General features: G+C 41.9%; 1 protein-coding gene across 3 annotated transcripts in view; it reads left to right on the plus strand.

Annotated features, from left to right (window-relative positions):
- Window positions 1-15,080, plus strand: part of LOC129838009 (histone-lysine N-methyltransferase 2A-like) — a 68,663-nt gene that overhangs the window by 33,238 nt on the left and 20,345 nt on the right. For all 3 annotated transcript variants that reach the window (XM_055904632.1, XM_055904634.1, XM_055904633.1), the window contains 12 exons: window positions 9,152-9,336; window positions 9,652-9,753; window positions 9,905-10,015; window positions 10,750-10,826; window positions 11,719-11,954; window positions 12,062-12,216; window positions 12,424-12,561; window positions 12,720-12,878; window positions 12,968-13,085; window positions 13,197-13,275; window positions 13,365-13,525; window positions 14,831-14,974. In XM_055904632.1, the coding sequence (XP_055760607.1) occupies window positions 9,152-9,336; window positions 9,652-9,753; window positions 9,905-10,015; window positions 10,750-10,826; window positions 11,719-11,954; window positions 12,062-12,216; window positions 12,424-12,561; window positions 12,720-12,878; window positions 12,968-13,085; window positions 13,197-13,275; window positions 13,365-13,525; window positions 14,831-14,974 (1,665 nt within the window). The remainder of the gene's footprint in view (window positions 1-9,151; window positions 9,337-9,651; window positions 9,754-9,904; window positions 10,016-10,749; window positions 10,827-11,718; window positions 11,955-12,061; window positions 12,217-12,423; window positions 12,562-12,719; window positions 12,879-12,967; window positions 13,086-13,196; window positions 13,276-13,364; window positions 13,526-14,830; window positions 14,975-15,080) is intronic.

A 15,080-nucleotide genomic window follows, 5' to 3' on the forward strand; every position in this document is an offset into this window, starting at 1 on the left:
GTTAACATGGGCCAGCATCCCTATGGAAAGCTTTAAACACCATGTAGAGTCCATGCCCCAACGAATTGAGGATGTTCTGAGGGCGGGTGTTAGTATATTAGTGGTGCACAGTATACCAAAACGTTATAATATCGACATTTTTAGAATGCCATAGTACCGTTCCATATGATACCACTGACTGTTTCAGCCCTACTGATCTAAAGAACCTGTTATAAAGTCAGTTTTGTTTATAAACTCAGCAAAAAAAGAAAAGGCCCATTTTCAGGACCCTGTCTTTCAAAGATAATTTGTAAAAATCCAAATAACTTGACAGATCTTTATTGTAAAGGGTTTAAACACTGTTTCCCATGCTTGTTCAATGAACCAAAAATAATTAATGAACATGCAACTGTGGAACGGTCATTAAGACACTAACAACTTACAGACGGTAGGCAATTCAGGTCACAGTTATGGAAACGTAGGACACTAAAGAGTGACTCTGAAAAACACCAAATAGAAAGATGCCCAGGGTACTTGCTCTATGTGATCGTGCCTTAGGCAAGGAAGCATGAGGACTGTAGATGTGGCCACGGCAATAAATTGCAATGTCCGTACTGTGAGACGCCTAAGACAGTGCTACAGGGAGACAGGACAGACAGCTGATCGTCCTCGCAGTGGCAGACCACGTGTAACAACACCTGCACAGGATCGGTACATCCAAACATCACACCTGCGGGACAGGTACAGGATGGCAACAACAACTGCCTGAGTTACACCAGGAACGCACAATCCCTCCATCAGTGCTCAGACTGTTCACAATAAGCTGAGAGAGGCTGGACTGAGGGCTTGGAGGCCTTTGTGTTTCTATGTGTTCTATGTGTTTGATGCCATTCCATTTGTGATGTTCCAGCCATTATTATGAGCTGTCCTCCCTTCAGCATCCTCCACTGATGTATATTCCTTCCTCCCATTCCTCCAGCCATATCACAGGTAGAGCTTTGCAAATATGAGCAAATCAGCCATTCTATGCAGTATTCTATTAGTTCAATTTGTTGTATTGAGTGAAAGTGTGAATTTCAGTGACAGGTTTTTGGAGAACGTTTAGAAAAGTTTCCAGGGGATGCTAGGCCACTGAATCTCGGTATTGTGATACTTCGCCTGGTATCGTATCGTTTATATAATGTTGGAATTGTGACAAGCCTACAGTGTATATTGAGACACGAGTCAGTGCATCAGGTGCAATAACCCCAGTAGCATTAAATAGCATTCAACAAATGACTCATCACAGTAAGCGCAGGAGTTTCCAATAGAGAACAAGTATGAAAGGTCGAATAAATTACGTGGGTGATTCTCAAAATAGTTATTTAATGTAATGCCCAGATGTAATTTTCTGCCTAAAGGAGTCGTGAAAATGCACGACTCGAGTTCTGCTTCCTTGCTTTGTCCTTTGCTGTCAGGGTTACCCAGAAACACATATAATAACAAAGTTTCCCATCTTGTGTTTTGTAGTGTGGGTTTTTTCCTCCACTTATGAAGAAGTTGGCCTTTGCTCTCAACAACATGTTTCTCACATTTTTTGTTTGTCTAGTTTCAGTTTGTTTTCCTTGGAATTGGCGCCATATGAGAGGGATTGTGGGTGCAGACAGGATGCATGAGGAGCGAGTAGCTCTGTTTAGGATGCATGGGGAGTGAGTAGCTTTTTTTTTTTTTTTTTTTTTTTTTACAGACAAAACTGTTATGTAGAAGTCAGACAACAGTTTAAATTAAGCCCATAAAATTGCTAGATCAATATATCCTCAAGTACCTGGGAGAGAGTGAGTGGGAATCTGTGAATAGCAGCGAACCAATCAGTTGGTAAAGCGACGCGGCGACACAACCATGGCTTCCCTCAGAGGAAAAGACAAGGAACAACTTGGAGATGCAAATGAGAGTAATGAATGTCTAAAGGATATCCAGGAAAGTGTTGCTTAACAGGCTCTTGATGCTCACCAAAACAAACGGTTACGATCTGTGGTGAAAAAAGTAGATTTGCTCGAAAGGAAGTCGTCTATCGTGTCAGACACGTACCAACAAGGCATGTGTGTGAGCGAACAAGACGACAAAATTTGCCTTTTGGAAACAAAGCTGCTAACTTTGGAAGAGGAATTGAAAATACTGTAGAACGAGACGAAACATGAGATTATTGTCTTTACCAGAAGACGAGGAAAAAGAAGCCCTTTCCAGCTACGTGGTCAAACTGATTTCAGAGGAACTTGTTAAGGGTATATCACCACTGGATCTGGAATGATGCCTTTGGATCGCCGTGAAATAGAAGAACGCTAAATACCAGAGGTGGGACCAAGTCGTTGTTTTATAAGTCGCAAGTAAGTCTCAAGTCTTAGCACTCAAGTCCCAAGTCAAGACGGGCAAGTCTCAAGTCCTCAACTTTGAGTTTCGAGTCCTAAACGAGTCATAATGTGCTCTACACCAAATGTAATACCATTTCATATTTTTAACATGAGTAATAAGTTAGTATATTACATTTACGCAAATCATGAATGCTTTAAAAAATATATATATTTATTACTTTGCAAATAAACTTTATATTTCCATGGAAATACATGGGTAGCCATGAGAAAGTTATAAATTATGTAGCTGTCGGCTATATTAGCCACGACTTACCGTTCTTTGTGCAGCTTCAAATGTCGAAATTGGAAGTTGTTGCGCCTCCGTCTGTAATTTTCTTCCCGCATGTTTTGCAAGTTGCAATTCGTTTTTTGTTGATACTGCGTAGTCTTTATATCCCAAAAGAATAATTTTGGGTATCATCTTTCCAAGGGCTCCATCTGAATTCACCCACCAACGTTCCTCTGCACTGCCACGTGCAACTTTTTCTCAGCTGGCACAATTTAATTGGATGCTGTCTGATTCAAACTGTAATCCATTAAATGAAGAGTTGACGTGCTGCACACTTTTTTAATAGCATCATTTTGTATATTTGGGCTTGGGGAGGATATCAAGTCAGTTCCAGTCAAAAGGCTCCAGTCCAAGTTAAGTCACAAGTCATTGGTGTCAAAGTCGAGTTGCACGTTGTCATATTTGTGACTCGAGTCCACACCTCTGCTAAATATCCTTGCATGGTAATCTTCAAATTGTGGAACTATCAGACTAAAGTCAACATTCTGAATCCACAGGGGTATAAGGAGATTAAAATCCACGGCCAATCCATTAGATTCATCCAGGACCTGTCTGCTAGGCTGCGAAAAAAACACTACGATTTCATTCCGATCAGACCGTCACTGGAGAAAAGTGAAATCAAAACTCATCTACAATTCCTGGCAATGCTGTCAGTATGGAAGGGAAAGCAAAGAATGGAATTCACAAGTGCAGATGATGCCCTGGACAAGATGGAAGAATCCCTTCCAGTTGGAGAGACCCCTTGTCTGAGGATAGGAAGAAGCGGGAAAAGGCAATAAACACTAGGCTACATACAAGGATGCCTAGGACCAGCACATCGTAAATTGAGACATTATTATTATTCCCCCCTCCCCCCAATACAATCTATACACTACCTTCCCCAAGTAATTATTTTTCTATATGAAGTAACGATAGAAGTAACCGATGCCAATGGGCCACATGGACATTTGTTGGTACATAGTGGGATTACAATGGATTTATTTGTCGTCTACTCAAAATAGAGAGATTCTAACTTTTTTTTATTATAAAAAATAATAACATCTTGGTAATAAACTTATCTTGATTAAGTATTCAACCCCCTTAGTCAATACATGTTATACTCACCTTTTGGCAGTGTTTACAGCTGTTTCTGAGTAAATCTCTTAAGAGCTTTTGCACACCTGCATTGTACAGTATTTGCACATTAAATTCTTCAAGCTCTGTCAAGTTCGTTGTTGATCACTGCTAGACAGCCATTCAAGTCTTGCATAGATTTAAGTCAAAGCTAACTAGGTCACTCAAACATTCAACGTCTTCTTGGTAAGCAACTCCAGTGTATATTTCGCCTTGTGTTTTAGGTTATTATCCTTCTGAAAGATTAATTTGTCTCCCAGTATCTGTTGGAATGCAGACCTGAACCAGGTTTTTATCTAGGGTTTTGCCTGTGCTTAGCTCTATTACATTTATTTGTATCTTTAAAAAACTCCCTAGTCCTTGCCGATGACAAGCATACCCATAACATGATACAGCCACCACCATGCTTGAAAATATGAAAAGCGGTACTCCGTGATGTGTTGTTGGATTTGCCCTAAACATAATGCTTTGTATTCAGCAATGGTGGAACAAGTACTCAATTGTTATACTTGAGATAAAGTAAAGATACCTTAATAGAAAATGACTCAAGTGAAAGTTGCCCAGTAATAGTCTAAAAGTATTTGGTTTTAAATATACTTAGGTATCAAAAGTAAAAGTTTAAATAATTGCAAATTCCTTATATTAAGCAAACCAGACAGCACAATTTTCTTGTTTAAAAAAAAAATGTATTACGGATAGGCAGGGGCACACTCTCCCCCTCGGATATAATTTACAAACGAAGGATTTGTGTTTAGTGAGTCCGTCATAGACCGTAGGGATGACCAGGGATGTTCTCTTGATAACTGCGTGAGTTGGATCATTTTCCTGTCCTACTTAAGCATTCAGAATGTAGTGAGTATTTTGGGGTGTCAGGGGAAAAGTTTGGTGTAAAAGTACATCTTTAGGAATGTAGTGAAGTACAAGTTGTCAAAAATATATATATAGTGAAGTACAGATACGGGGAAAAAAAACTTTGTAGTACTTTAAAGTATTTTTACATAAGTACTTTACACCACTGGTATTCAAGACAAAGTTCATTTCTTAGTCAAATTATTTGCAGTTTTACTTTAGTGCCTTACTGCAAACAGGATGCATGTTTTGGAGTATTTTTAGTATATATAGGCTTCCTACTTTTCACTCTGTCAATTAGGTTAATATTGTGGAGGAACTACAATGTTGATCAGTTTTCTTCTATCACAGCCATTAAACTCTTTAACTGTTTTTAAAAAGTCACGATTGGCATCATGGTGAAATTCCTGAGCGGTTTCCTTCCTCTGGCAACTTTGTAGTGACTGGGTGTATTGATACACCATCCAAACTGTAATTAATAACTTCACCATGCTCAAAGGGATATTCAATTTCTGCTTTTTTTAACCCATCTAGCAATAGGTGACCTTCTTTGCGAGGCATTGGAAAACCTCCCTGGTCTTTGTGGTTGATTCTGTGTTTGAAATTCACTGCTCAACTGAGGGACCTTACAGATAATGTGTGTATTTGGTACAGAGATTTAAGAAATCATGTTAAACACTATTATTGCACAGTGTTAGTCCATGCAACTTATTATGCGACATGTTAAAACTCTTTCCTGCAGCCAAATGACCAAATCACCGTCTAGTGGCCTCATGGGTCGAACGTTAATAATATTTAAATGAAAAACAAAAAGCCTGCCGAAAATGTGATGTTTCTTTGTCAAATGGCTTTCGTTATTTTAGTAATTTATGATGTGTATGTAGCGTGGTTCGTTCTGCGTTGTGTACTTTTAATTAGGACGCCGCCACAACTGAAGGTCTGCTAGTTGAATTCTTGAATTATTTTTATTTGCCCTGCACACGAAGAGACAACACACATTGTTAACCCTTGGCGCAGTCAAAGCTCAAAGGGACCTTGCTAGCCGAAGGTCAGGCAAAAGAGAACCAAAAGGAAATAACAGGTGCTGCGTGCACACATTCGATGCACAACAGCACACCATACAATACAAGTAAAATTATACAGAACATAATTCGGACAAAATAAAAGACATACCTGCACACGAAGAGACAACACACATTATGTTAACCCTTGGCACAGTCACAGCTCTCAGGCACCTGCGCGAGCATATGGACACTCACTCAAACACTGTCCCAAGTACTCACAAGTTACAATAGGTACCCTAGCTAGTGAGCTCGGTGAAACTTGTTAACATAAATCTTTATATTATCCACATTGTAACAAACTTATGGTTGCATAACAGCTTATTGTGTAACATTACCACGGTTTTATATTGAACAGTTTCGGAGCCAAGGACAACATACCTTGCTTGCCCAAGGTCAGGCAAAAGAGAACAATAAGGGGGTATGGAAATACAGATAACCTGCGATGGGCCAAACCAAAATATACAAAACTTTTACAATCACGTGTATGTACAATATTGATATGAAAAAGTGTTTGTACACCAAATAAAAACATTAGCTATGCAGCTGTAATTAAATAAAAAAATACACGGAATTATTATTATCAAATTATTAACATCCCCTCTTGACCTGGCCTATTTGAATTGGTCTTTGTGTGCAACTTGGTGCATAATCTATGGGAACAACATCACGCTGCTACATGTATATAAAGTGTAATATTTGGAATCAAACTCAATTTAATACATTTCAACTCTCTGACATGGTACTGTTTTTTTTTTTTAAGCCCATGACTATGTGTGTGAGGTGTATACTTTTGTTTAAAAGTAAACTGTGGAAAAAATGTGAACGTGAGTTAGTTCAAATAAGGAACTCAGTCAATTGAAATAAATGAGGCCCTAATCTTTGGATTTCACATGACTGGGGATACATATATGCCTCTGTTGGTCACTGATGCCTTAAATAAAATGATAGGGACGTGGATCAGAAAACCAGTCAGTGTCTGGTGTGACCACCATTTGCCTCATGCAGTGCGACATATCTCCTTCGTGTAGAGTTCAGTCTGTTGATTGTGGATTATTGGCCCACGCTTCAATGTCTGTACGAACCTGCTAGATCTTGGCGGAACTGGAACGCTCTGACGTACACGTCAATCCAGAGCATTTCTAACCTATTTAATGGGTAACATGTCTGGTGAGTATGCAGGCCATGGAAGAACTGATTGAGGCGTCACTACAGACCCGGGTTCGATCCCAGGCCTAGGGGAGGGTTTGGCCGAGCGGGATGTCCTTGTCCCATCTTGTCCCATAATCTTTTATATATTTATACTTTTTAACCCTTTTTTTCTCCCCTTTTTCGTGATATCCAAATTGGTAGTTACAGCAACTCTCGTACGGACTCGGAAGAGGCGAAGGTCGAGAGTCGTACATCCTCCGACACACGACCGTGCCAAGCCGCACTGCTTCTTGACACAATGCTCGCTTAACCCGGAAGCCAGCTACATCAATGTGTCAGGGGAAACACCGTACAACTGGCGACCAAAGTCAGCGCACAGAAACCCTGTGCGACTCCTTGTGGCGGGCCAGGCGCATGCACGCTGACTTTGGTCGCCAGTTGTACGGTGTTTCCCCTGACACATTGATGTAGCTGGCTTCCGGGTTAAGCGAGCATTGTGTCAAGAAGCAGTGCGGCTTGGCACGGTCGTGTGTCAGAGGATGTATGACTCTCGACCTTCGCCTCTTCCGAGTCCGTACGAGAGTTGCTGTAACTACCAATTTGGATATCACGAAAAAGGGAAGAAAAAAAGGGTTAAAAAGTATAAATATATAAAAGATTACAAAGAAACCCTGTGTGACACTGATTTAGCCCACTGCAGTAAACGGTTGAGAAAATGTTTACTCCTGAACCTATTTAGGCTTGCCATAACAATGGGGTTGAATAGTTATTGACTCAAGACATTTCAGCTTATCATTTTTAATTGGTAAAAATGTAGAAAAACACAATTCCCCTGTGACATTATGGGGTATTGTGTGTATGCCAGTGACAAATTTAATCAATTTTAAATTCAGGTTGTAACACAACAAAATGCGGAGAAAGTCAAGGGGTGTAAATATTTTCTGAAGGCACTGTATCTCTATTAAGGCTGACCCCATTAAGTGGACTGGTCGATGGGTTGTTGGTCGACTGAGCTTTCTTTTGTCGAACAGTCCCAAATGTATGTGTTTCTTCATGGTGCACAAGCCGACTGTCTAATTCACGCCTATCTCAGTGGACTGCTCCATTGCCGAGGCCATGAGGATGGCACAGCCCATAACTCCAAAACGTGCTACTGAAATTGTAAATGGTTATATTATGTAACAATGCAAATAAATAGAATATTATTTTATAACAAATGCGCTTTCTCCCGCGATGGATAGTGGTTCTGAAACATAATCTTCAGTGCGCCGTTGAATTGGCGCCTTTCCCCTTTATGTTGCTATGTGCATAATAGCAAACTTAACCAGCATGTTGACGTTGAGAACAATGCGAAGGAGGCAGCAGCTGAATGAGGAGACGAGGAAACAGGTCTTGCCTTAATTGTCTTAAGAAAATTGAGGGGAAACACCAACTTAATTAATGAATAGCCTAACTGTTAAACATGCCTGGTTTTATAAATGATCCATATACAGTACCAGTCAAGTTTTAGAACACCTACTCATTCAAGGGTTTTTATTTTATTTTTCCTATTTTCTCGATTGTATAATAATAGTGAAGATGGCAAAACTATGAAATAACACATGGAATCATGTAGTAAACAAACAAATGAAAATATATTTGCGATTCCTCAAAGTAGCCACCCTTTGCCTTGATGACAGCTTTGCTCACTCTTGGCACTTTCGAGTTTCTTTTTCACATCCATTTTGCTGTCATGTGTTCGGAGTTTGTTAGAACCAATTTATTGATGTGATTATGATAGGCTATAGGCCAGGCCCTATTGGTCACATGCATACATGTTTCACGTAAGAGAACAAGGGTCTAGGGAATGTTTTTCCTTAACAAATGTAGGTATTTCGGTAACAGAACTTTTCAGTTTAGAAACAAGTAAGAAATGAAATCGCTGTTATTATGTTGCAGCTTTGGCATGTAAAGCGCTATAAACACTTGCTGTGGTGTCTGTTTGCTGCACCAGGGAGGAGAGACTTGCTGTCATTTGTTATAAATGTTTTTACACAGCATGGCCAATGGGTTCCCTCCCTCATGAGTAATTTGTCTTAATTAGTTCATCAAACAGTGTGCTTAAAGCGTCAGACAAGCTCAGTGCATATAGTTGATTTTATTCAAATGCATAGAGCGTGTCAATTTTTTATTTTTTTTTACAATTTTGATTGGTCTAAAAAACAGATGACGACTATCTGGGACAGACCAAATCTGAGTTTATCACCTGCTGTTATCTCCCATTCTTTTGATGTAGTGCGAAGGAATGGTTCTGATGGTTGTCCGTCCCTCCTACCCTCCAGGTGACCTGTATGAGATTTTGTCCAGCCTGCCAGAGAGTGTGGCGTATTCATGCCGGCCCTGCAGCCAGTCCCAGCCCAGCGCCTGGAGGGAGCTGCTCCACATGGAGCTGAGGGCCGGGGTAGAGAAGGTGCTGGCCTGCCTGCTCACCTCCACTCTCACCCAGCACCTCATCACCTGCTCACAGGTGGGAGATACCAGGCCGTACAATGCTTCTTACCACAGGATGCTAAATGAGACAGGATGCGCAGGCTGAAAATAGCAGCAGGCATTTTAACACCTATCATGACCTTGTAGTCAAGTTTTCATGTGGCTTTTCTCAAGAAATAATTTCAAAGAATGAGTGCAACGACTCTCCTCTCTTTTTAAAAAGTTTATTAGCTGATATCAGAGATCTGCTAGGACTATTTGCCTGTTCCTCTGGAACTGTTGCACATAAGTGCTTGTGTTCAGTGTTGTTTCTCTGTAACATACTAAATTTGTCCATATTCCCCTCCTGTAGTGCGTGACTCAGGTTGACCCTGACAGTGGAGCGGAGGGCCAGCCAGTCTGTGACCTCCGTGCTGTGGGCAAGAAGTTTGACAAAGGCCTCTACACCACCCTGGTCAGTGTCTGTCTGTATAGCATCTGAATTGGCAGGACAGGATCTCTTCTACATTAACTCTCATTTGAAGGAACATTTTCAAAGGAAGATGAATGAGTAGTGTCAGCTAAATAACTATGTTTGTATATTTCTATGTCTGTTGATGTTGTAGAAATCATTCCATGAAGATGTGGTGCAAGTGGTGCGGAGGCGTCTGGATCAGGAGGAGTCTCTACCGGAGGATGAAAGGCCCACAGCCTTGGCCCGCTCCTACTACTTGAAGGTAAAAGCTGAGTACTCAGACAGCAACACTCTGGGGGGAAAGCTCTTTACATAGGCAATTGTACAGTACAAATCAGAAATATTTACTTGACCATGTAGCTACAGGCACAGTACTTTCAGTATGACACAAAACAGTTGGTTGAACTGTAAGTCTTCTGCAATGTTATCACGATTTCCTGTACTTTAGCTACATACACACAGCTTTTTTGTTAAAAGCACACACACGATAGTAAACGGATATACAAATGTTCTCACTATTCTTGGTTGCACTTTGAACACAGCTGTTTACGCTCATCTTGCTTGAGACATTCTCAACTTATTTTGAAGTATTGTGTATAGACTGTACACACTAGTTTAAATGTTTCATAAAATTCAATATCAGAAGTTAGACAACAGACACTTGAATACCCTCATCCTAACGCAATGCATGGTCTGTACTCAGTCAGTGATATCAGTCCTCAGTATATGTCTTGTGGTGTCTGCTGTTCCAAATGGCTGTCTAGTCAGCAGAACAGTATGTGATTGGGAATGAGTTATGGGGCTCTGTAGGGCTGTGGTTCTGGTGGTCATGACTCCCCTGGTGGTCATAGGTTCACTTGGTTCAAACTAAAGTCATAGAGGATGGTTGAATCCAAGAATATTTGCAATGTTTATTGGAAAGAAAAAAGCAGTACATGTTGTAAAATGGCCAACAGAGGAGTGTAGATTACCCTCTGCTCACTGTTCTCTCTGCAGCTTCTGGAGGAGGTCTTCAACTGGTTCAACAGTCAGGACCCCAAAGTGTGGGACCCCCGATCCAAAGACCTGCCTATGTGAGTAGCAATCTGCTCCTCATATCTCCTAGTTCAGGGTATCTCAACTGGTGGCGCACAGTGATTTTATTTCCCATGCATAATAGAGAAATATGTGGTTTTATACCAATGTAAGCAGGTTTTGAAATGATTGTTTTAGTCAAATTATTATATCTGTTTGGGCTTCCTGCGATCATTTTGCAGTCTACAAATGATGTGTAATTATGTTCCGGCCCCCTGACCATCTGCTCAAGAGAGAATATCGACCCACATCTGAATCTAGTTGATGATCCCTGTCCTAGTCTGTTAAAGCTAGATGTTGTTATGCTTTTGAACTCGGCGTACGACTTACCAAGGCTCTTAGAAGGTTATGTGTCTGGGAGTTATTTCTCAGACCTCAAAGTGACCTCAAAGTGGGGGAAAAGTCATTCAAATCCAATGTGACAGGAAGTTACAGAAGTTAGTCTTATAATTATTTTCTTCTTCTGTATGTTAAAGCCAGGACAGTCCCCCTCCTCTCCCACACATTCCCAGTTCACATCTTTCCTTCCCTGCGATGGAGGACACAGAGTAGTGACTTCATTTAGCTCATTGTAGGGTGATGCACAGAGTGGTAAGCTCAGGACTTAACCTGTCTGTCACCTTATCTTCTGGGGGCAAGATTGATTAATAAACATGAATTGTTTCTTAATGTAAATGAGTGTAATCATAATTAGCTAGATGTGAGCCACTGTCTCAGTTGTATGCGCAAAGTAAAATCCTAACTTGAGTAACTGTGTGCACGTGTAACTCAGATGTTTGCCTAAACCATCCAAATTTGAGTTTTGCACTGGTGTCTAACATAGAACTTGACTTCCTCTTCTTTCATCTCCTCACCCCTCCATTTCTCCATGCATTCTCTTTCCCATTGCAGTGGGATGCTGTCCCATGCGGTTCAGCCCCCCACTACTGAGCATGTGTATGCCCAGTGGCGTGAGAGGGAGGAGCTAAGGTCCAGGGCCCCTCTAGGGGCCCTGCAGACGGAGAACGTTCCACGCCTGGAGGTGAAACAAGAAGAGGTGCCTCACCCCACCACCCCACTGATCACAGAGCCAACCAGGGGTCTCCACTTTAGGAAGAACAGGGATTTCAGGCTTAATAAACTCAAAGGTACTTTACACAACTGAGGGGAGGAAAGACAATGAGAAAGAAAATATTGAATCAACCAATTTCCTAAGGGAATTGTTTTGGTTTGATGTCTGGCGTTTGTCCCTCAGGGAAAAGGGGAAGAGCCAGACTGCAATCCATGTCTGAGGGACGTCCATTCAAGTCTGAGGGACGGCTGTCCAAGGCTGACCTAGACACGGGGTGGTCCAAGGACGACAGGAGGCAATGCTCACTGTGCCAAAAGTATGGAGATGCTAAGTCCAATGTGAGTAAGACTGAAACTAGGTTTCAGAACACTTCTGAGCAGCATGGTGGAAAGAAACACAAACCGCACTCTGACTTCAGAGCACTAAGCCTTCATACCCTTTTTCAACATAACAGCCCTTGACTCACAGGAAATTAAGTCAACCAAATCCACACAGTAGGTAACCCACCAGTTCTGTATTTCTAACCTCCTCCGTGTGTTCCTCAGGAGGCGGGCAGGCTGCTGTACCTGGGCCAGAACGAATGGGCTCACATCAACTGCTCCATGTGGTCCGCCGAGGTGTTCGAGGAGGACAATGGCTCTCTGATGCACGTGCACAGTGCCGTCGCTAGGGGGCGCTTCATGGTGAGGCTTCACTTTATTTGTGCAGTGACATTCTTGTTTTTCCAGCAGCTGTAGTTTGTGTATCTTTGTCCAACGTCCATCATCTCTCTCAAACTCATTATCCACCCTTTTTCTCTCCTCCTGGACTGATCTAACCTGTCTGTCTCTTGTTCCCTCAGCGCTGTGAGCGCTGTAACCATACAGGTGCCACAGTAGGCTGCTGTCTGACCTCCTGCCAGAGCAACTACCACTTCATGTGTGCCCGCTCCCGCAACTGTGTATTCCAGGACGACAAGAAGGTGTACTGCTACAAACACAGAGACCTCATCAGTGGCAAGGTAAAGTCCTGGGACTACTCAGCAGTGGGACTGTTATGTTTTTTTATGAGTTTCCTCACGCATGTGTACATTGTTCTTGTTCATTGCAGATCATCACCGGCCAAGGGTTTGAGGTGAATCGGAGGATGTATGTGGACTTTGATGGGATCAGTCTTCGCAGGAAGTTCTTGACCGGACTGGAGCCAGAAAACATCAATTTGATGATTGGTATATTTTCTCAACACATTACATTTGTTATTTTTAGCTCACTTGAGTATAAGTATCACAGGACTGGTCATGGGTTTTGCTCATCTAATCATAGTTATTTTCTGATTTCAGGCTCTTTGCAGATTGAAAAGCTAGGTATGCTGACTGAGCTGTCTGCAAAGCAAGGAAAACTCTTCCCAGTGGGTTACCGGTAAGTAGCAGAAATTCATAATGAAACAGAAATATGCATGTTACGACTTGGGTATTTTATGACTTCCTTTCAACTCCTCCTCTCCGCAGGTGTTCTCGCTGGTACTGGAGCACGGTGAACCCACTGCGGCGATGCAAATACACGTGTACGATCCGTGAGGTCCGACCGCCGGTCCCTGAGAAACCTGCTGAAGAGATGCCTGACAAAGGAGAGAATAACACTATAGCACACAGCCCCTGCGCCCAGTCAGGTGAGAGTCCTGGTAACACAACACTGCATCAAACCATCACTACTACACTGAACAAAAATATTGGCGCAACATGTAAAGTGTTGGTGCCATGTTTCATGAGCTGAAATAAAATATCATAGCAATTTCTATACATACAAAAGCTTATTTAGCTCAAATTTTGTGCACAAATTTGTTTACTAATAATGTATAATCCATTCACCTGACAGGTGTGGCATATCAAGAAGCTGATTAAACAGCATGATCATTACACAGGTGCACCTTGTGCTGGGAACAATAAAAGGCCACTCTAAAATGTGCAATTTTATCACACAACACAATACCATAGATGTCTCAGGTTTTGCGGGAGCGTGCAATTTGCATTCTCACTGGAGTCCACCAGACATGTTGCCAGAAAATTGAATGTTCAGTTCTCTACCATAAGCTGCCTCCAAAGTTGTTTTGGAGAATTTGGCAGTATGCCTAACTGACCTCACAACTGCAGATCACGTTGTATGGCCACGTGTGGGTGAGCGGTTTGCTGACGTTGTGAACCGAGTGCCCCATCGTAGCATGAGGGTATGGGCAGGCATAAGCTACGGACATCGAACACAATTGCATTTTATTGATGGCAATTTGAATGCACAGAGATATACCGTGACACGATCCTGAGGCCCATTGTCGTGCCATTCACACACCGCCATCACCTCATGTTTCAGAATGATAATGCACTGCCCCATGTCGCAAGGATCTGTACACAATTCCTGGAAACTGAAAATGTCCCAGTTCTTCCATGGCCGTCATACTCACCAGACATGTCACTCCTTGAGCATGTTTGGGAAGCTTTGGATCGACGTGTATAACCGTGTGTTCCAGTTCCTGCCTCTATCCAGCAACTTCATGCAGACGTTGAAGTGGAGAGGGGACCACATTCCACAAGCTACAATCAACAGCTTGATGAACTCTATGCGAAGGAGATATTGCGCTTCATGAGGCAAAAATAGTGCTCGTACCCGATACTTTTCTGATCAATGCCCCTACCTTTTTTTTTTTTTAAGGTATCTGTGACCAAAATATGCATATCAGTATTCCCAGTCATGTGAAATCCATAGATTAGGGCCTAATGAATTGATTTAAATAGCCAGATTTCCTTATGAACTGTCATTCAATGAAATCTTTGATATTGTTGAATGTTGCGTTTCTATTTTTGTTCAGTATAAATATTTGTGTGAATGTGTGACTGTTGGCTTTCTTACACTACAACGTGGATATTAGCAAGACTTGGCCGTGGCATAGGAAACAGAGTTGTTGTTGTTGCTTCACCTCTAGAATCTGATGCCCAAGAGGTTGACGTGGCACATTCCCGACCCACTACTCCCAGCTTCTCAGCTCCACTCCCAAAACCTGACCAAGGGGCAAGGCCCAAAATCAGGAGACCAGCTGGAGGACTGTTCCGGCCTCTGCCCTCCCCAGGTAACTGTTCCGTGATTGGCTAATGTTGTTTTATAAAAAAAACAATTGTCAGGTTTTGAGTGATTTCTAGATATTACTCAGAAAGCATTAATTGTTTGTGTGTCCG

This window comes from Salvelinus fontinalis, chromosome 38 (assembly GCF_029448725.1).
Source record: "Salvelinus fontinalis isolate EN_2023a chromosome 38, ASM2944872v1, whole genome shotgun sequence".
Classification (NCBI taxonomy): Eukaryota; Metazoa; Chordata; class Actinopteri; order Salmoniformes; family Salmonidae; genus Salvelinus; species Salvelinus fontinalis.